The sequence below is a fragment of the Stomoxys calcitrans genome, chromosome 2, assembly GCF_963082655.1.
Source record: "Stomoxys calcitrans chromosome 2, idStoCalc2.1, whole genome shotgun sequence".
Lineage (NCBI taxonomy): Eukaryota > Metazoa > Arthropoda > Insecta > Diptera > Muscidae > Stomoxys > Stomoxys calcitrans.
In genome coordinates, this window is record NC_081553.1 from 67,889,762 (window position 1) to 67,910,674 (window position 20,913).

Consider the following 20,913-nt stretch of genomic DNA (forward strand, 5'->3'; position numbering starts at 1 on the left):
TTGGGAAATGACACAATCATTTATTTATTGGCAGAATCAACCGAGTAACATCGTCATGGAACCTTATGACATATTTCGATCTGCACGGGTATTTTGTCACGGTGAATCATCTGGATAAGGGTCTAGAAGCGTGTAAATCATTATGTGTTCGGCTGAGATCGTTCGAGCAGCAGTGCGACACGCAGATGGATATTATGACGAACAGACTGAACACTATAGATGAGAACCACTTGTTACTCTCACACAAAAAACGCCAACGAAATAAAAGGGCTCCTTTAGAGTTTGTTGGGTCTCTTTTCCACATTCTTTTCGGAGTAATGGATGCGGACGACAGAGAGAGTATGGAAGCAAATATGAAAAATGTACTTGAAAATCAGCACAACTTGAAATATTTGGCTGAGAAGCAAACGTCTGTAGTGGAAGCAACGCTTAATGTGCTGAAAAAGACCACGGATGAAATAAATGGACAGTTTAAAGAGCTGAATGAGAAGGTGCAAAACATAAGTCAGATGCTGAACACTGACTATTCCCTCTTCAAAAAGGCGATGGACTTCTACGCGGTAGCCGATCAACTTAGCAGCTTGTTTACTGAAGTGGAACATATTCAAGCCAGGGTAATTGGCTTATTAATTGACATCAACCATGGAAAAGTAAATCCAAATTTAGTACGGCCAAACCAGTTGCAGGCAGAGGTGATGAAAATAAAGGATCAGCTACCTAAAGGACTAAGGTTGCCTGGTGAGAAGGACGATGTTTTGCAGGCAATATACAAGGTGATGACGGCGCATGGTCTGCTGGTGGAAGAAAAATTAGTGATTGACGTGCAGATTCCCTTGGTAGAAAAATCATCAGCAGAAATATTCCGCGTCGTACCACTGCCGATGGTGAGAAACGGAACCGCAATGGTAGCAGCTTTAAGACAGCAGTTCCTGGCCTACAACTATGAAATGGATGCTTATCATCTACTGTCGCAGTCATCGATGAACCAATGTCAGCTAACTGGTGAAGATGAATTTCTTTGCAGAGGCAACTGGGCCTGGGAAGACGCCAACGATCATTCATGTGAGCTAGCAGCGCTTAAGCCAACAAGTAAATATGGCTGCCAGTTTTTGAAGACTCAGAACAGGAATTTTTGGATTGAGCTGAAGACAAGAGGATCATGGTTGTTTAAAACTAAAGATCAAGTTTCGGCCCATATTCTATGTGCTGAGCGCACTAAAGGAGTATTTGAATTACCAGGCCTAGGTATCATCACTCTCCAGCCTGGGTGTACTGCTAGGATTGGACGAACCGTATTAACTGCGTCACAAGAAGCAAAAACTGAGATGTCCTATAATTCCACATCATATATCTTGAGAGAGGTGAAGGACATAGCGATGGTGGACGAGCTAAACTACAATAAAATCGATCATTCGTCAACGATTCAAGGATTGGAGGAAGAAATTAAAATGATGAAGGCGAATCCGATCCACCTTAAGGAGCTATCATGGCATCACATCAGTGGTCATATTTCACTAATCTCTACCTCTATTTTAATAATATTATTTTTAAGTTATGTAATCTATAAGTATTTAACAAGAGAAAGTAACATAGTTGTTGTTCGTCCTCGGGATGTTTAGATTTTAACATATATATTTGAATTACAGTCCATTTTGCTGAATTTTTACAGTTTATAAGTAGAGCTATTTCATAATTATTTTTGGCCGCCCGCAGAATGTTTAGATTTCTAAACATGGGATATTAGTTGATGTGTGTCATGGAAATGTTTTAGCCTTGAGAACGAATAGATAAGATACTTTCCATTTTTTGTTTATTTTAAAGGATAGTTTTAAGGGCCGGCATAAATGTGATAAGAGTTTATATTTTTACCTAGCCAACGCATCGCACAGGGATAAGTGGAAGATAGTTTTTAATGTGCGTAGATAAGGAAATAGTTAGGGATTATCAGAAAACACAGCGGTCTGAATGGCAAGCATATGGCTTGCAGCTGGACAAATTTATTTAGTATCTGCATAGGATGTTTATCGTCTTTGTTTATGATCTTATTTTCCCAAAGTGATTATTTTTAGATTTGCCTGCCTTTCTTAGGATATTTAGTTTGTAGTTAGTTTTAAGTTTATATATAAGGATGAGATTTTGAAGAAATAAATGAGTATCAAAAAAGTACTCCGGGATTAAACTCGTTTTATTCAAGTATACCCCCATCCTATGGTGGAAGGTATATAAATTAAATTGTTGCTTTTTTATACCCACCATCGTACGATAGGGGGTATATTAATTTAGTCATTCCTTTTGCAACACATGGAAATAGCAATTTCCGACCCTACAAAGTATATATATTTCGGATCGTCCTAAATTTCTTAGACGATTTAACGGTGTCTGTCCGTCTATCCGTCCGTCCGTCTGTTGTTATCACTCTAGAGCCTTCAAAATTGAGATATTGAGCTGAAATTTGGCACAGGTTAAGTTCTTGAACGGCCCAAATCGGACCATATTTGGATATAGCTGCTATATAGACCGATTTTCTGATAAAGGGTCTAATGCCCATTAAAACTTTATGTTTCATCCGATTTTGCTGAAATTTGAAACAGTAAGTAGTTTTAGGCGTCCCGCCAACTGACCCAAGTATGGTTCAGATCGGACTATATTTAGATATAACTACCATATAGACCGATCTGCCGATAAAAGGTCTGAAGACCATAAAAGCTTTATTTATTAACCGATTTCGCTAAAATGTAAAACAGTAGGTTATAGCTAGATATAGCTGCCATATAGACCGATCTCTCGATAGAGGGTCTGAAGGCCATAAAAGTTTTATTTTTTTATCCGATTTCGCTGAAATTTGGAATAGGGCGCAGTTTTAAGCCTCACAACGTTCAGCCAAAATATGGTACAGATCGGACTAGTTAGACACAGCTATCATATAGACCTATCTCCCGACAAAGGGTCTTACGCCCATAAAAGCTTTATTTATTATCCGATTTCGCTGAAATTTGGTATGCAGTTTTAAGACTCCCTACATCCGACCTACATATGGTACAGATCGGACTATATTTAGACACAGTTATCATATAGACCGATCTGCCGATAAAGGGTCTGGATCCCATAAAAGCTTTATTTTTTTAACCGATTTCGCTAAAATTTGAAACAGTGAGTAGGTTAAGACCTCCCAACATCTGACCTAAATATGGTTCAGATCGGACTATATTTAGATATAGCTGCTATATAGACCGATCTGCAGATAAGGCGTCTGAAGCCCATAAAAACTTTATTTATTATCCGATTTCTCAGAAATTTGAAACAGTGAGTAGGTTAGGACCTCCCAACATCCGATCCAAAAATGGTGCAGATCGGACTATATTAAGATATAGCTGCCATATAGACCGATCTCCCGCTAGAGGGTCTGAAGGGCGTAAAAGCTTTATTTTTTACCAGATTTCGCTGAAATTTGAAACAGTGTGTTTTTCTGAGCCTCACGATATCCGACCTTAATATGGTTCAGATCGGTTTATAATTGGATATATCTGCCAAAGAGACCAATATTTTGTTCTACTAAATTGAAAAGTGACATATATATTAGACCACTCAATATCCGTGCCGATTTGGGGTGCTTAAGTTATACATTTTTCACCGGATTGTGACGAAATTGGATTTACATATATACCCGAGGTGGTGGGTATCCGTAGTTCAGCCCGGCCTAACTATATGCCTTTTTGCTTATTTTTGTACGTTGTCTGAATCGATTTTCATGAAATTTTCACAGCTGGTAGAGTTTTGCCCCCCAGTACAAACAGAGTACTTCATTCTGTATAGCCACCACCATAGGATGGATGGTATACTAATTTAGTCATTCCGTTAGCAACACATCGAAATATCGATCTGCCACCCCATTAAATATTTATATTCTTGATCCTTTTTACATTCTGAGTCGATCTACCTATGTCCGTCCGCCCATCCGTCTGCCGAAGTCACGATAGCGCTTGAACGAATAAAGATATTCACTTGAACGGAGTTCAGTAGACTGGCCTTATGCTTGAAATTTTTGCAAATTATGTAGGTTGGTCTTGAAGTAAATTAGGCAATATAATTTTTTACCCTTGTTTGTAACACCCAGAAGGAAAAGAGATAGACCCATTGATAAGTATACCGATCGTCTCAAAATCACTTTCTGATTCAATTAAGCTTTTCCATCTGTTTGTCTGTCTGTCCGTCCGTCCGTCTGTCTGTCCATGCTAATTTGTGTGCAATGTACAGGTCGCAGTTTTCATCCGATCGTCTTCAAATTTGGTACAGGCATGTTTTTCGGTCTAGAGACGAAGCTTATTGAAAATGGAAAAAATCGGTTCAGATTTGAATATAGCTCCCATATATATGTTCATCCGATTTTCAGTAATAATGCAATCAAATGGTCATTTGTTTACCGATTCTCTCGAAATTTGGCAGGAAGGATTTCCTCTTGACTCTTGAAAGGTGAATTTCATGGAAATCGGCCCAGATTTAGATATAGTTGTCATATATGTATATCGCCCGATTTTAACTTCTACAGTCACATCAATCGCATTTATTGACCCATCTTGCCAAAATTTTGCAAAACGCTTTCCTCGACGACTGCCATAGTATCTGAGGAGTTTGCTCGAAATCGGTTCAGATTTAGGTATAGCTCCCACACATATACTCGTCCGATTGTGAGATATATTGCAAGAAAGTCCTCATTTTTTATACGATTCTCTCGAAATTTTGCACTTTAGATATTACTGGTGAAATCTGCCCAGATTTAGATATAGCTGTCATTTATGTATATCGCCATATTTTCATCCCAAAAGTCACTGCAAGCGCATTGTTTGACCAATCTTGCCAAAATTTTGCAAAACGCTTTCCTCGTTTTTTACTTATTATGTTCCATAAACACATGCAACAAATTTTCGCACCACACATTTGCCTCCACGGCAAATTTACTAAAAAATTTTGATTTTGAAATCATCTTTGCCCGAAATGGGTAGTTTGAGCCACTCAGCAGGACATGTATATCGCGACAATAAGGAACTCGAATAAATTATCTTTGACAGTAGAGATATCATCAGATATTTTGATTTGGGTCTAAGTGTAGGGGGGACCAACCCAGTCCCCCAATAGAAACAGCAATCTGAATAGGCCCACCAGGACTACATACCACTCAAATGAAAGGAAAAAGTGGCTTATTTTGAATTGAGATAGCCAATACAATAAAAACAAGTATAAGCGTGCTTAGTTCGGCCGGGCCGAATCTTATATACCCTCCACCATGGATCGCATTTGTCGAGTTCTCTTCCCGGCATCTCTTTTTAGGCAAAAAAAGGATATAAGAAAAGATTTGCTCTGCTATTAGAGCGATATCAAGATATGGTCCGGTTTGGACCACAATTAAATTATATGTTGGAGACCTGTGCAAAATGTCAGCCAATTTGCATAAGAATTGCGCCCTTTGGGGGCTCAAGAAGTAAAATAGAGAGATCGATTTATATGGGAGCTGTATCGGGCTATAGGCCGATTCAGACCTTAATAAACACGTATGTTGATGGTCATGAGAGAATCCGTCGTACAAAATTTCAGTCAAATCGGATAATAATTGCGATCTCTAGAGGCTCAAGAAGTCAAGATCTCAGATGGGTTTATATGGCAGCTATATCAGGTTATGAACCGATTTGAACCTTATTTGACATAGTTGTTGAAAGTAACAATAAAAAACGTCTTGCAAAATTTCAGCCAAATCGGATAGGAATTGCGCCCTCTAGAAGCTCAAGAAGTAAAGTCCCAAGATCTGTTTATATGACAGCTATATCAGGTTATGAACCGATTGCAACCATACTTGGCACAGTTGTTGGATATCATGACAAAATACCACGTGCAAAATTTCATTCCAATCGGATAAGAATTGCGCACTCTAGAGGCTCAAGAAGTCAAGACCCAAGATCGGTTTATATGGCAGCTATATCAGGTTATGGACCGATTTGAACCATACTTGGCACAGTTGTTGGATATCATAACAGAACACGTCGTGCAAAATTTCATTCCAATCGGATAAGAATTGCGCACTCTAGAGGCTCAAGAAGTCAAGACCCAAGATCGGTTTATATGGCAGCTATATCAAAACATGGACCGATATAACCCATTTACAATACCAACCGACCTACACTAATAAGAAGTATTTGTGCAAAATTTCAAGCGGCTAGCTTTACTCCTTCGGAAGTTAGCGTGCTTTCGACAGACAGACGGACGGACGGACAGACGGACGGACATGGCTAGATCGTCATAAAATTTCAAAGTTACAAACAGAATGACGAAATTAGTATACCCCCCATCCTATGGTGGAGGGTATAAAAATCAATTGGTCTGGCCTTGAATGTATTTATCAGCAACTTAAAAATGTTTAAAGAAGCTCAATTTTCAAAAAGGCATTTTAGAGGGTAAAGGAACTCACCGTTTCACGATTTTTATTATACCGCATAAAGTAAAGAGTGGGTCTAGCCATGTGCGCACTTCCATCCGTCCATCCGTCTGACCGTCTATCGAAATCATGAAAGCGCTTGAACGAATGAAGATAACCGCTTTAAATTTTCTACAGATAGCAAATGGGCAAATATAGGTTGAGATTAGGACATTGCTAGTGCTCTGTTAAAATTTCCAAAGATCGAGCAGGTACAAATCGGTGTGTAACCTCATAAAATTCCCATATAAGCGTTGACATTTGACTCCCTAGAAATCGCAATTGATATTCGAATTGACTGAAATGTTGCACGAAGTGTTTTGTTATTTCTTCCAAAGCGGTTGAAAAACATAACACCCCATCTCCCGATTACCATTCTACGGCGCCTAGAAGCTTTAATTTTTGCCTGGGTTGGTAGACATTTGGTACGTCTCCTATGTCCTTCATCTAAGTTCATTTTGTGACAACTTTTTGCAGAATCCATTGTGGTGGGTTCTCAAGACAAGGCCGGACTTGGCATCCTTTTACGTGTTTTAGGAATTTTTTGTGGCATTTATTATCTTACCTTAATTGCATCTTGAAAAACTGCCACATTTACATCATTTCCTCTAAACTCTGACTACTGGTTGACTGAACATAGTTTAATGAAAAAACCATAACCACACTCTCTGTCAAATGAAGAAGAGGCAAGAAGTAAACAAAGCAATGTGCTACAAAGCACATTTTGCTTAAACGATTTTTTAAGATTTCCCATAAAAGAGCAATGCTTTACCACAGTACCTAAAAGTTATAAACGAAGTGTCTTTTATATCAAAAAGTTGCAAATTCGTGACTAACATTCAACAGCGGAGAGAAATGTTACATTGTTTCTATAAAATCCGTACTGCCCCAATAAAACAGATTTCTTTGTCGCAAAGATATCTCAAAAGTTTCAGTTTTTTCATGTAGCTGATACGGGCCCGTGAGCATTCTAAAATTATGTGGCCTTATCTAGACTTTGCTGACACTGGCTAGAACAGACTTCTCAGTCATTGCGTCCGTCATGATGGGTCACTGTCTGATCGGAAAACATGCTGATAGGCTGAAGGTTCCCAACTATTGCAGAAGCTGTGAGGACGTCGAGAAAGAAGAGACTATAAAACATGAGTTGTGTATGTGTCCCGCCATGGCGGTGAGAAGGAGTTGCACTTAGGTTCTCATATCTTTGAGAACCTGTGTGATTTAGCGAATGTGAACATTCGCAAGTTTTTGGGCTTTTCAAAGGTATCTGGATGGTTCAACGGTAGGAACTAGAAGGTATCTAACTTCATCTGTTCCTCTGGTATCACAATGGACGCAAACGTCTATGTGAGTCTGATGGTAGATTACCATTTTAACCTAAACCTAGGCTAGGTTAGGATAAAAGGAGGGTGCGTATAAAAATCAGCCACATGCCACTGTGGATATACATCAAAGCCAGTAATCGGCTCGTTGTGCTCTCTCAAATGAAAACCTTGAAAAAAAAACAAGTAAAAAGGCGTTTAGTTTGATCGGGCCGAACTTTGGATACCCACCACCTCGGGTATACATGTAAACCACCTTTCATCAAAATCTCTACCTTATGTCCCATATGATCCGATTTGGACCAAATACTAATAAGTACAAGTCATTGTATAAGAAAATATTGGTCTTTTTAGTAGCTATATCTAAAAAAAAACCGATCTGAACCATATACAACATAGATGTCGAAGAGCCTTATATAAGTCAATGTGTCAAATTCCAGTTAAATCGGATTATTAATGCGTCTTTTTTGGGTCCAAGACTTTAAATCGAGATATCGGTCTATATGGCAGCTATATCCAAATCTTGACCGATCTGTGCTATACTGCAGAACTATGTCAAGGGGTTAAACCTTACTCAATGTCCCAAATTTCGGCGACATCGGACAATAAATGTGCCTTTCATGTGCCTAAGACCCTAAATCGGAGAATCGGACTATATGACAGCTATATTCAAATCTGGACCGATCTGAGCCAAAATGACGAAGGATGTCGAAGGGCCAAACATAACTCACTGTCCCAAATGTCGGCGACATCGGATAATAAATGTGCCTTTCATGCGCCTAAAACCCTAAATCGGAGGATCGGTCTATATGGCAGCTATATCCAAATCTGGACCGATCTGGACCAAAAAGACGAAGAATGTCGAGGGGCCCAACATAACTCACTGTCTTAAATTTCAGCAAAATCGATTCACTGTCTTAAATTTCAGTAAAATCAAATAATAATTGCGCCTTTTATGGGCCTTAGACCCTAAATCGGAGGATCGGTCTATATGGCAGCTATATCCAAATCTCGACCGATCTGGGCCAAATTCGAAGGAAGGATGTCGAAGGGCCTAACACAACTCACTGTCCCAAATTTCAGCAAAATCGGATAATAAATGTGGCTTTTATGGGCCCTAGACCCTAAATCGGCGGATCGGGCTATATGGGGGCTATATTAAGATATAGTCCGTTATAGCCCATCTTCGAACTTAGCCTGCTTATGGACAAAAAATACTCTGTGCAAAATTTCAGCTCAATATCTCTATTTTTGAAGACTGTAGCGTGATTTGAACAGACAGACGGACGGACATTTCTAGATCGTCTTAGATTTTTACTCTGATCAAGAATATATATACTTTATAGGGTCGGAAATGGATATTTCGATGTGTTGCAAACGGAATGACAAAATGAATATACTCCCATCCTTCGGTGGTGGGTATAAAAATGTTTCTCTATACCTCGCTCTAAATCGCTAAAAGTCTGCTATTGTTTACCCAACTAAGCGCTGGAGTCTGTTTGCAGCGAAAGCCGGGCAATGTCATAGGAAATAATCCAACATCTCAGCATCATCCCCACTTTCCTTACACATGCTATCATTTGCCGCACCTATGCACCTATGCAAGTTCGCTCGTAATCCTATGTACCCCTTATGATACCAAAAGCTATACTGTCCTCAAATTACTTCCTTGCAGTTATAGCCTCATCTTCTCATGATCAGGATCTCTCTATGAAATTTGCGCTGTCCTGTCGACAGCCTTACTGTTCCACAGTGTTACATGTCTGTTCGTAGTCCTAAACTCAGACTGCGTCTCCCCAAAAGGCTTCGGATTAACCATGTTTATTGACGGCAGTCCTTTAACCATCACTGCCAAATCGTCTGCTCTTTCATTCACGCTTTCTCTGTTTTGTCCTTGAACCCAAACAATGCGAATCGTGCCATCCTCAGAGAAATCCTTAATCTATATCTTCCATTTCAAGACCTGATGGCCAATTTACTGTCCGTATAGACGTTCACACCATACCACCTCACGCCTTCCGTGATCGCCCGGATCTCCGAATGCAGAACCGTATTATGGTCAGGCAGCCTAAAACGATATCGTTCCCTGGAATCTCAATGTAGACTCCCAGGTCCACTCTGTCTTCTAGCTTCAATCCATCCGTGTAGTATGAACTTCCAGATAGCAATACCAGACTTCCGTCAATCCAAGACTGTAGCGATGGCAGCAGTGCCTCACACTCAACCTCAAATGTCGTCTCAGTTATCTGATCCAAAACCTTTTCCACTCCATACAGTTTTGCAATCGTCGTAGCTATTATACCACGACAGTTTGACCTGATCCTATCCTCTACCCTCTATCCATTCTGCCAACGCCAGATAGAACCTGCCGCTACCTCACACTTAATCTGTCTATAATCGCATATTTAGAAAAGTCTCTAGTGTTCCAGTGGGCACATTCCAGTGGACGACATGTTCACTGAACCTGTTGTATGGTCCTTATGTTGCACTTCATCTCCATTGCAGTCCGACAAACTACTGAGGCGTAAGTAAGTATTGGTCTTATCAAGCTCCAGTAGAGCCAGGGAATTATCCCCGGATTCTGGCCCTATTTCGAGCATAAGGCCCGTCTACAAAATGCCCAACATCTGTGAGCCTTCCCGAATGTGACAATTCCAGTTCAGTTTCTTGTCCAAGATTACTCCTAAGTATTTGACCTTGTCAGATATCAAAATCGTTTTGTTGAGGAAATGTGGTGCGTCGAATGGACTCACCTCCGTCTTCCTCTTAAACAGACAAATTTCAGTTTCCACGGGGTAACATTAAGACGCCTAGGTCTATCACAGTCGTATACCATCTCAACCCTTTCGGCCTTTCTGCATAACTGATTCGAACTCCAACACCTTAGAGGTAGAATTTGACTGAAATTAAATATGTGAAGCAAACTTTAAATTCTTGAGACGGTAGAAGGTCAATAATTCTAAGATTTGATTTCTTTAAGCTAATGGAGATATAAACTGATTTACGTGCAATATATACACATTTAAGGCAGAATTCATGGTGGTGGGTATCCTAGGTTCAGAATGGTAGATTTAAGCATGTTTTTACTAGTTTTTGCGCTAGGAGCTCAGTTTTGGAGGAACAGGTGAACGTCCTCGATACTACCTACCAAAAGTGTGAAAAGAATATAAAGAAAACTTGTTGTCACTCTCTTTCTCCTCGAATTAAATGGTTCACTGCGTAGAATGTACTTTCCCTTTATGGATGTCAAATGCATGGACTAAACTATGCACTTAACTTTTATGTACTTACATCCATAATTCACCTTAAATTATCAACTTTTCCAAGTGAACGACATCTTGTTCATGACATTGGCTGTGCCCCCCACACTCAAGTGCTCATTCATGTCGCGCGCATTGTCTCTATGGCAACCAACGTCATTGAAACGAATCCTCCTGCAAGCAGGTTTTTAGTTTTTCATCTGCAAAACCGCAGCAACTTTTAAAGATCATAAAATATTTAGTGTCAGCAAAAACCCATGAAAAACAGACAAATCGACATTTACCTTAGTGCAGCATTTTGAATGCAATGACAGTAACCCTGTTTTTTGGCCGGTAGTTTTTAGCACGTTTGCAATGGCATACAAAAAAGTATGCACACAAAGCATCTAAAAAAAGGAATGTTGGGTGGTCCCAAACTTGTGAATGCATGCATAGTCGTCTGTCGTCAGTTTGATATGAGTTATCATGGACAATGGTCTAACAAAAATGTGTTGAAAAAATTCATGTTCATTCGAGAGGAAACATGTTCGAAGATGTGGAATCTGCAATGTGAATTCCGATAAAGAAAGAAAATTTAAGCTTTAAGTTCTTTTGATGTTTTTAAATTGGTAAGAGTATAGCTGAAGGTCGCAACCAAATTATCGCTCTGAGAGAATTCGAAAGTGGAACGGAAATACAGGTGCAAAGTTTTGAGGAGATCGATTGATCAAAAGTCTAAACTTCACTTAGAAAACTATAAAACTGCAAAAAGGGCCTTAATTCGTGACTCAATCGAAAAATTCAAAATTTCATCGAAAATACATCAAAAATCAAAATTTCACTTAGAAACCTTTAAAAGGCTGTATCTCCTAAACTATGCGTCCTAGAGGGAAATGGCCTTAATTCGTGACTCCATCGAAAAATTTAAAATTTCATCGAAAATCCATCAAAAATCAAAATTTCACTTAGAAACCTTTAAAAGGCTGTATCTCCTAAACTATGCGTCCTAGAGGGAAATGGGCCTTAAAAAACTTTAAAATGCCTGTATCTTCCAAACTATGCGTCCTGGAGGAGAAGAGTCTTAATTTATAACTCCATCGAAAAATTCAAAATTTCATCGAAAATCCATCAAAAATCGAAATTTCACTTAACAAACTTTAAAATGGCTATATCTCCTTAACTATGCGTCCTAGAGGGAAATGGGCCTTAATTCGTGACTCCATCGAAAAATTTTAAATTTCCTCGAAAATCCATCAAAAATCGAAATTTCACCTAGAAAATTATGAAATGGCTGTATCTCCTTAACTATGCGTCCTAGAGGGAAATGGGCTTTAATTCAAGACTCTTGCAAAAATTCAAAATTTCATCGAAAATCCATCAAAATCGAAATTTCACTTAAAAAACATTAAAATGGCTGTATCTCCTTAACTATGCATCCTAGAGGGAATTGGTCCTTAATTCGTGATTCCATCGAAAAATTCCCAATTTCATCGAAAATCCGTCAAAAATCGAAATTTTACTTAGAAAACTTTAAAATGGCTGTATCTCATAAACCATGCGTCCTAGAGGCAAATGGGCCTTAATTCGTGACTCCATCGAAAAATTTTAAATTTCATCGAAAATCCATCAAAAATCAAAATTTCACTTAACAAACTTTAAAATGGCTATATCTCCTTAACTATGCGTCCTAGAGGGAAATGGGCCTTAATTCGTGACTCCATCGAAAAATTTTAAATTTCCTCGAAAATCCATCAAAAATCGAAATTTCACCTAGAAAATTATGAAATGGCTGTATCTCCTTAACTATGCGTCCTAGAGGGAAATGGGCTTTAATTCAAGACTCTTGCAAAAATTCAAAATTTCATCGAAAATCCATCAAAATCGAAATTTCACTTAAAAAACATTAAAATGGCTGTATCTCCTTAACTATGCATCCTAGAGGGAATTGGTCCTTAATTCGTGATTCCATCGAAAAATTCCCAATTTCATCGAAAATCCGTCAAAAATCGAAATTTTACTTAGAAAACTTTAAAATGGCTGTATCTCATAAACCATGCGTCCTAGAGGCAAATGGGCCTTAATTCGTGACTCCATCGAAAATTTTAAATTTCCTCGAAAATCCGTCAAAATCGAAATTTTATTCAGAAAACTTTAGAATGGCTGTATCTCCTAGAGGGAAATGGGCCTTAATTCGTGACTCCATCGAAAAATTAAAAATTCATCGCAAATCCATCAAAAATCGAAATTTTGCTTAGAAAGCTTTAAAATGGCTATATCTCCTTAACTGTGCGTCCTAGAGGGATAATGGCGTTAATTCGTGACTCCATCGAAAAATTAAAAAATTCATCGCAAATCCATCAAAAATCAAAATTTTACTAAGAAAGCTTTAAAATGGCTATATCTCCTTAATGCGTCCTAGAGGGAAATGGATCTTAATTCGTGACTTCAACGAAAACATTCAAAATTTCATCGAATATCCATCAAAAATTCGAAATTTCACTTAAAAAACTTTTAAAATGGCAGTATCTCCTAAACTTTGCGCCCTAGAAGAAAATGGGCCTTAATTCGTGACTCCATTGTAATTCAAAATTTCATGGAAAATCCATCAAAAATCGAAATTTCACTTAGAAAATTTTGAAATGGCTGTATCTCTTTAACTATGCGCCCTAGAGGGAAATTGGCCTTAAGACGTGACTCCATCGAAAAATTCAAAATTTCATTGAGAATCCATCAAAAATCGAAATTTCACTTAGAAAACTTTATAAAGGCTTTATCTCCTTAACTATGCGTCCTAGAGGGAAATGGGCGTTAATTCGCCACTCCATCGAAAATTTAAAATTTCATCGAAAAACCGTTAAAAATCGAAATTTCACTTAGAAAACATTAAAATGGCTGTATCTCCTAAACTAAATTCAAAATGTCATAGAAAATCCATCAAAAATCTAATTTTCACTTAAAAAAACTTTAAAACGGCTGTATCTCCTAAACTATGCTTCCTAAAGGCAAATGGGCCTTAATTCATGACTCAATCGCAAAAATTCAAAATCTCATCGAAAATACATCAAAAATCGAAATTTCACTAAGAAAACTTTAAAATTACTGTATCTCCTAAACTATGCGTCCTAAAGGGAAATGGCCTTAATTCGTGACTCCATCGAAAAATTCAAAATTTCATCGAAAATCCATCAAAAATCGAAATTTCGCTTTTAAAACTTTAAAATTGCTGTATCTATTAAACTATGTGTCGTAAAGGAAAATGGGCCTTAATTCGTGACTCTATCGAAAAATTCAAAATTTCATCGAAAATCCATCAAAAATCGAAATTTCGCTTTTAAAACTTTAAAATTGCTGTATCTATTAAACTATGTGTCCTAAAGGAAAATGGGCCTTAATTCGTGACTCCATCGCAAAATTCAAAATTTCATAGAAAATCCATCAAAAATCAAAATTTTACTTAAAAATTTTAAAATGGCTGTATCTTTAAAACTATGCGTCCTAGAAAACTTTAAAATGACTGGAAATGATGAGCTCGAATGGCTCATCGAAAATCCGTCAAAAATCAAAATTTAGAAAACTTAAAAATGGCTGTAAGTCTCTCTAGAACTATGCGTCCTAGAGGGAAATGAGCTTTGATATTTGACTCAATCGAAAAATTCAAAATTTCATCGAAAATCCATCAAAAATCTAAATTTAATTTAAAAAAAATTTAAAATGGTTGGATCTCCTAAACTATGCGCCCTAGAGGGAAATGGGCATTAATTCGTGACGCCATCGAAAAATTAAAAATCTCATCGAAAATCTATCAAAAAACGAAATATCACTTAGAAAACTTTAAATGGCTGTATCTCCTAAACTATCCGTCCTAGAAGGGAATGGGCCTTAATTCGTGACTTCATCGAAAAATTCAAAATTTTATCGCAAATACGTCAAAAATCGAAATTTCACTTAGAAAACATTAAAATGGCTGTATCTCCTAAACTACGCGTCTTAGAGGGAAATGGGCCTTAATTCGTGACCCCATCAAAAAATTCAGAATTTCATGGAAAATCCATCAAAATTCGAAATTTCACTGAAAAAACTTTAAAATGGCAGTATTTCCTAAGCTATGCGAAATGGGCCTTAATTCGTGACTCCATCGAAAAATTTAAAATTTCGTCGCCAATCCGTCAAAAATCAAGATTTCACATAGAAAACTTTAAAATGGCTGTATCTCCTAAACTATGCGACCTAGAGGGAAATGGGCCTTAATTCGTGACTCCATCGAAAAATCCAAAATGTCATCGCAAATCCTTTAAAAATTGAAGCTTGACTTAGAATACTTTAAAATGACTGTATCTCGTAAACTATTCGTCCTAGAGGGAAATTGGCCTTTATTCATGACTCTATCGAAAAATTTAAAATGTTGTGTGGATAGGACTCTCACAAATCTGAATTCTTTAGAGACACAAGGATGAAATTATTAAATTAATTATTTTCTGCTCCACTTTCCGCATAAGTAGCAGTTAAACAAATCAAAAATATGTATGTATGTGCAGATTCTTTGCCTCGATTTCATATAAAAGACTTTTGATTATTAATAAAATATTGCTATTCTTGCTTGCACAGGCGACTGAGAAAGTGGCCTTGTGCAACGCATTATAGAAAATTAAAAAAAGCGTTAGAAGAAATTTCACGCACTGCAAGAAACACCTGCAACTCATAGTAGCTAGGAGACTTATTAAAATAGACAAAAGTCGGAGGAAGCCGACTTTATAATACCGCACATCCCCGAGTCTACCTTCTAATATCAGAGCATTTAAAATTTTGTTATGATTGGAGCAAAAATTGTTGCTACGTTACATAGTATGACACATCTGATGAGAGATTTGATGAAATTTTGCACTCATGATGGGACATTGAATGGAACATTTGTTCGACTGGTCATCCCCTCTGCTATATTTAGAAGTTTGGTGAGTAGGCCTGTTCGATGTCTAGCCCATCCAGCCCATCCGACTCCTCATTTGGCGGAATATCATAGCGTCTGGCAACTATAGTCTGCGCTATTACAAACATTCCGCCATACTTGACCTTATCAAGAGATTTGGGAAAGATTTGATAAGGATAGGAGAACAACTGTGATAGCTATAGCCATTATACCACATATGGATGAAATGCGACAATCGGATAACAAATTCGAACTGTACCTTGGTCTCAAGAATTTGTGATTAAATAGATAGACGAATGAACATAGCTAAATCGAATCAAGAAGTGCTTCTAAGCCAATCGGCACATTTAACAATAAGCCTAACTCTTCTGCTTCTAAGCGTTACAAACAAATGCATGAAATAATTATACCCCGTGCCACAGTAGTAGTGTAGGGTATAATGAAATAATGAAAATGAAAAGTTAATTTTGCCATAGACTTCTGATGTATAATGGGTATGATGGTGGAACGGTGCCTCATTGCTGCATTTGCCCCCGTTCCATGCTCACGGTGAGTGTGGCTGTGAGCTGTTTGGCTTGCCATAGAAGCGATGTTGGTTAGATGAATGGTTGGCGGGTTGGTCGATGTATATATGGATTCATTACAATTTTTATTAATAGAAATTTTATCACAACTATGACCGACCAAACGACATTGAGTCGGTCGGTTGGTCGGTCGGGCTACTTAAATGCATTTTGGTTTTCTTTTCAGGCTTGGTTTGTTTGCGAGGAGTTTCATATGACCATCATTGGTGGTGAAAGTGTTTTCATACGTTTAAAGTTGCTGCCCCTAATGTTGTTGCTGTTGCCATTGGCTGCATATTGCTGCTGTTGCCCGAGCCGTTGCTGTTAGTAAGTCTTCTTTGGCTTTATGTGAGTTTGAGTTTTTATTTTTTCCTTTTTTCTGTTTTAATATTGGCATTCATTCATTTGAAAAGCATTTAGTTTGGGAAAAATATTTCCATAGAAATTTTCACAATCCAAAAAATATACTTTGATATGGCTATTTATGACCATAACAGTTGTGGCCACTCAATGAGCTGTGATACCAGTTACCAATAAATTGGATGCGCGAAAATTACAAGGCCTATTTATCTCACAGGGCGGAGTCAATTATTGCCAATTAAATGGTTATGAGAAAAATCAATCTTGATTAGTGACTAGCTAAAACAGGGCCCGCGATTGCTTTGACCAATTTGAGACAGCTTAGACGGAGGAGTTGTTTGAAGTCTGGATAGAATTTGTGAAGTGATGGTTAAGAGGACGAAGGGGAAGATGGGGAGGGGGGGAGTGTAGGCGGTGGAGGGACGTCGGATGGTGGCATTAGTACAGATTCGTCGGTGGCCCGTGCTGGACGGGATGGAATGATGAGGAAGGAGTCGGTGGATTTGTTGTCCAGTGGGAGTGGTGGTGAAGATGGGAAGCGCCTGAAACAAGGTTCGCCTGGTGTGGCGGTTGGCAAGCGGGGGAAGGTGGTGGCAGGTGGTGAATTGCCATCTGGCAGTCGGAAGACGACAGCTGATTTGAAGTCAGCTGGTTTGGTTGATGGCGCTGGTGGTAGTGCCAAAGCAGCAGTGGTTGATGGCGGTGCTGATCGTGTGGTGGTGCTGCCAGTAATGGTGGGGGGGGGGCATTGACTCCGAGGAAGGCAGAGTAGCGGGAAAGTAGGTCTCGTAGGCGGGTGATGGCACCGTTGGGGGGGGGGGGGCGGGGGGTCACGGTAGGGGAGATGAAGGAGGTGAACGGATGCCTTGATGGGTACGGTGTATGAGGCTGAGGTGAGTGGGAGTATGGCGAAGAGGGTGATCCAGTACGCTGGGCAGTATGAGGAGCTCCTCATGCCGCTGATGCTGGAGAATGAGGCGATTAAGGGAAGGTTGTCGGCGTACGAGGCGATGGCTGGTCGCGGCGCGTTGGTGGGTGTAGATGGCGTGGGTGGGCGTCCGGCTGTGTCACAGTTGGTGCCTGTTGCCCCCCGCTGTCAACGCACGCACTGCACGTTTGTTACCCCCGCTGTCGCTCTCACTGCCGTCCCGTCTGTGCCGGTTGCGAAGCCGGTGGAGACGTGGTCAGTAGTGGTGAAGGGCAAGGGGAAAGCGGTGATAACTTCCGCGGAGGTTGTTAAGAAGGTGATAGAGTAGATGGGCCCCACACGTGGTGTGAGGGTTCACGGAGTCCGACCAACTCGGTGGTGGGGCGGTTATCCGCACCCCGTCGGTGGCTGAGAGTGACCGCATTAGGGCGAACGGCAAGTTCGCGGAGGTGGGGTTGGAGGTGGAGGTCGGCGAGAAGCTGGGCCCAAAGGTGGTTGTGAGAGGAGTGCATGCTGCCATAACTGCTGATGATGGCTGATCATGACAGAGTTGTACTGCCTCAACTTGAAGGTGCCGATGAGTGAGGAGGTTTATCGTCGGTATGTGCTTCTGGCTTCCGCGCCTTGGAAGCCGGAGTGCCAAGCAATGCCAACTTGGAGTGCACTCCGAGGGTGACAGATAAGTTGTGCGAGGAGGGGTGTACGTGAAGTGGTTCCGCTTCACCGCTCGGATGCAGAATGTGGTCTTCGCATGCCATCGGTGCATGGGTTTCGACCACAGAGTGAGGGATTGCCGCGTCCAGGGTGATGTTTGTCGCCGTTGTGGATTGGGCGGACATGTGGCTTCGGTCTTTCCGAACCCCGTACATTGTAGGAATTGTGCATTTAAGAGGTTGCCGGCGGATCGCATGATGATCTCCGCAGTCTGTCCGATTTATGCTGGTTTGGAGGCTATGGCGAACGCAAGGTATTAAGGATCGTCATGGGGATTAAATTTTTTTAATTTAATTGCCAGTGGTTTAGAACGGTGACGCAGGAGTTAGGTCATGTCATGCGCGTCACTGGTTGTTCGGTTGCGCTGGTAAAGGAACCGTATGTAGTGGGGGGATGCGAGTCTTTACTGACAGCGGGGTGACATTTGTAGATGACAGCGACATCGACTGTACGGTGATTAGCTATAGCCAGTGGGGAGTCTGCATTTGCGCAGAAGGGCGGTGTGGTAAGATGTTCTTGGCTAGCATCTATTGTAGGTTTAGCGCCGACTTGGAGCCATATCTTGGATATATGAATACGGTGCTACTACTCGCGAGTAGAAATCCGCTCATTCTAAGTTTAGACGCCAACGCAACCTCCCCGATGTGGTTCTCGAAAATGACCCAGCACTTGCTTGGTCATGAGAATCGCCATCGTGGGCAGTTGCTCAGCGAATGGTTGACTTTGGATGACGTCGGTGTGTTGAACATACCGAGCGAGAAGTATACCTTTGATGAGCCTTCAGGCGGTAGTGACATTGACTTTATGGCTGCAAATGGGGCGGCATTTACTGCTTACCAGTTTAGGTGGAGGACTTGTGACGAATGGGGCTCAAGTGACCATAATCCGATTGAGATTATGGTGACTTCCAGGGATCGACAGACTCGGGTTACGACTGAACGATCCAGGTGCTGGAAAGATCGAGACGTGAACTGGGACTTGTATGTGGAAAGTTTAAGGGAGACTGCATCAGCATTGTCTTTAGATGACTTTAGGGCACTGACCGTAGATGACTAAATTGCTAAGGTAGACGAGTGGATGAGCGCGGTGAATGATGCGCTCCTTGGCAAACGTCGAAAGGCGAAACCAAATAAGGTCAAGTGGTGGACCCGTGAGCGGGAAACAATGCGGCAGAACGTCAGGCGTCTGAGGAAGCGATTCCAAAGAGCCAGAAGTTCCAATGCTGATGATCTTGTCTTACGCCGAAACGACTACCTCAGCAATTTGAGGACGTACAAGCAACTGTTGATTAGGAGCAAGTAAGCCCACCAAGTACCCATCCGAAATTTGGAAATTGAAAAATCTAATTGTTGAAGTCAATTTCGTAATTTTGGGGCGACCAACCTGGGAATAAATTCCAACTTTGTATATAAGTGTCGTATTCTACTCTCAAATTCCATATGTTTGAATCCCATACTGTCCAGATGGGCCTTCATGTCCGTTTGGGGGTGGTGTTTTTTGGAATGGGGGACAGCACCGCTTTGAATTGACCCCAAATTTTTATATACATTTCGTATTCTACTTTCAATAACTCTTCATTTCATATCCATATTGCCCCAATAGAAAAACATTTACATTTTGGGCGGTTTTTGAGAGTGGGACTCTCCCCCAGACACTTGAGGTCAAATTATTCTATCTAGTTCGTACTCCGCTCTTCAATATGTCTCATTTTATACCGGCATTGTATTGGGAAATTAACGTCCATTCTACCGAAGAGGCAATAGTCGCCAGTTAAATAATAGCACATTCCCACGCAAACAAAACGAAAGTTTGCCAAAAGTTTGAGAAGCGCTAGCTTCTTAACATCCTCATTAAAAGACGGTATTTGAGTCACACATAAATCACACAGTTTTAATGGCTTTTGATCGATCATGGCATTCATCGCATCTATCTGGGCACTTGGAGACGGACTTAAAATTACTCAATTAACTTAAAATCTCATGACGATCAAGCAAGTAAATAACTTAAAGGGTCAAAAATCAATATTTAGAGTTTTAACGAATGGAATGACTAAATAAGTAAACCTCCGTCCTATGGTGTAGGAAGTAAAACACAAAACAGATAAAAATGCAGGGTCAAGTACCTAAAGGTAGCTCCCAACAACAATCCACTACTGCAGGATGTTGCATGTTTTTCGGCCTATAGACGAAGCCTATTGAAATTGAAAAAAATCGGATCAGATTTGGATATAGCTCCCATATATATGTTCGCCCGATTTGCAGTAATAATGCAATAAAAAGGCCATTTGTTAACCGATTCTCTCGAATTTTTGCAGGAGGGATTTTCTTATGACTCTCGACATTATTGGTGAATTTCATGGAAATCGGTTCAGATTTAGATATAGCTCTCATATATATATAT

At 40.0% G+C, this 20,913-nt stretch overlaps 1 protein-coding gene across 1 annotated transcript; it reads left to right on the plus strand.

Annotated features, from left to right (window-relative positions):
* The first annotated feature begins 317 nt into the window (after positions 1-317).
* Positions 318-16,839, plus strand: LOC131994681 (uncharacterized). Its single transcript, XM_059361487.1, has 2 exons — positions 318-1,457; positions 16,699-16,839. The coding sequence occupies exons 1-2, from the start codon at positions 318-320 to the stop codon at positions 16,837-16,839; spliced, it is 1,281 nt and encodes a 426-aa protein (XP_059217470.1).
* The last annotated feature ends 4,074 nt before the right edge of the window (positions 16,840-20,913 follow it).

Coding starts and splice junctions, on each gene's coding strand:
- LOC131994681 (XM_059361487.1), top strand. CDS start 318: ATGGATGCGGACGACAGAGAGAGTATGGAAGCAAATATGAAAAATGTA. Junction 1,458..16,698: donor AAGAAATTAAAATGATGAAG/GCGAATCCGATC, acceptor TTTTCTTTTCAG/GCTTGGTTTGTTTGCGAGGA.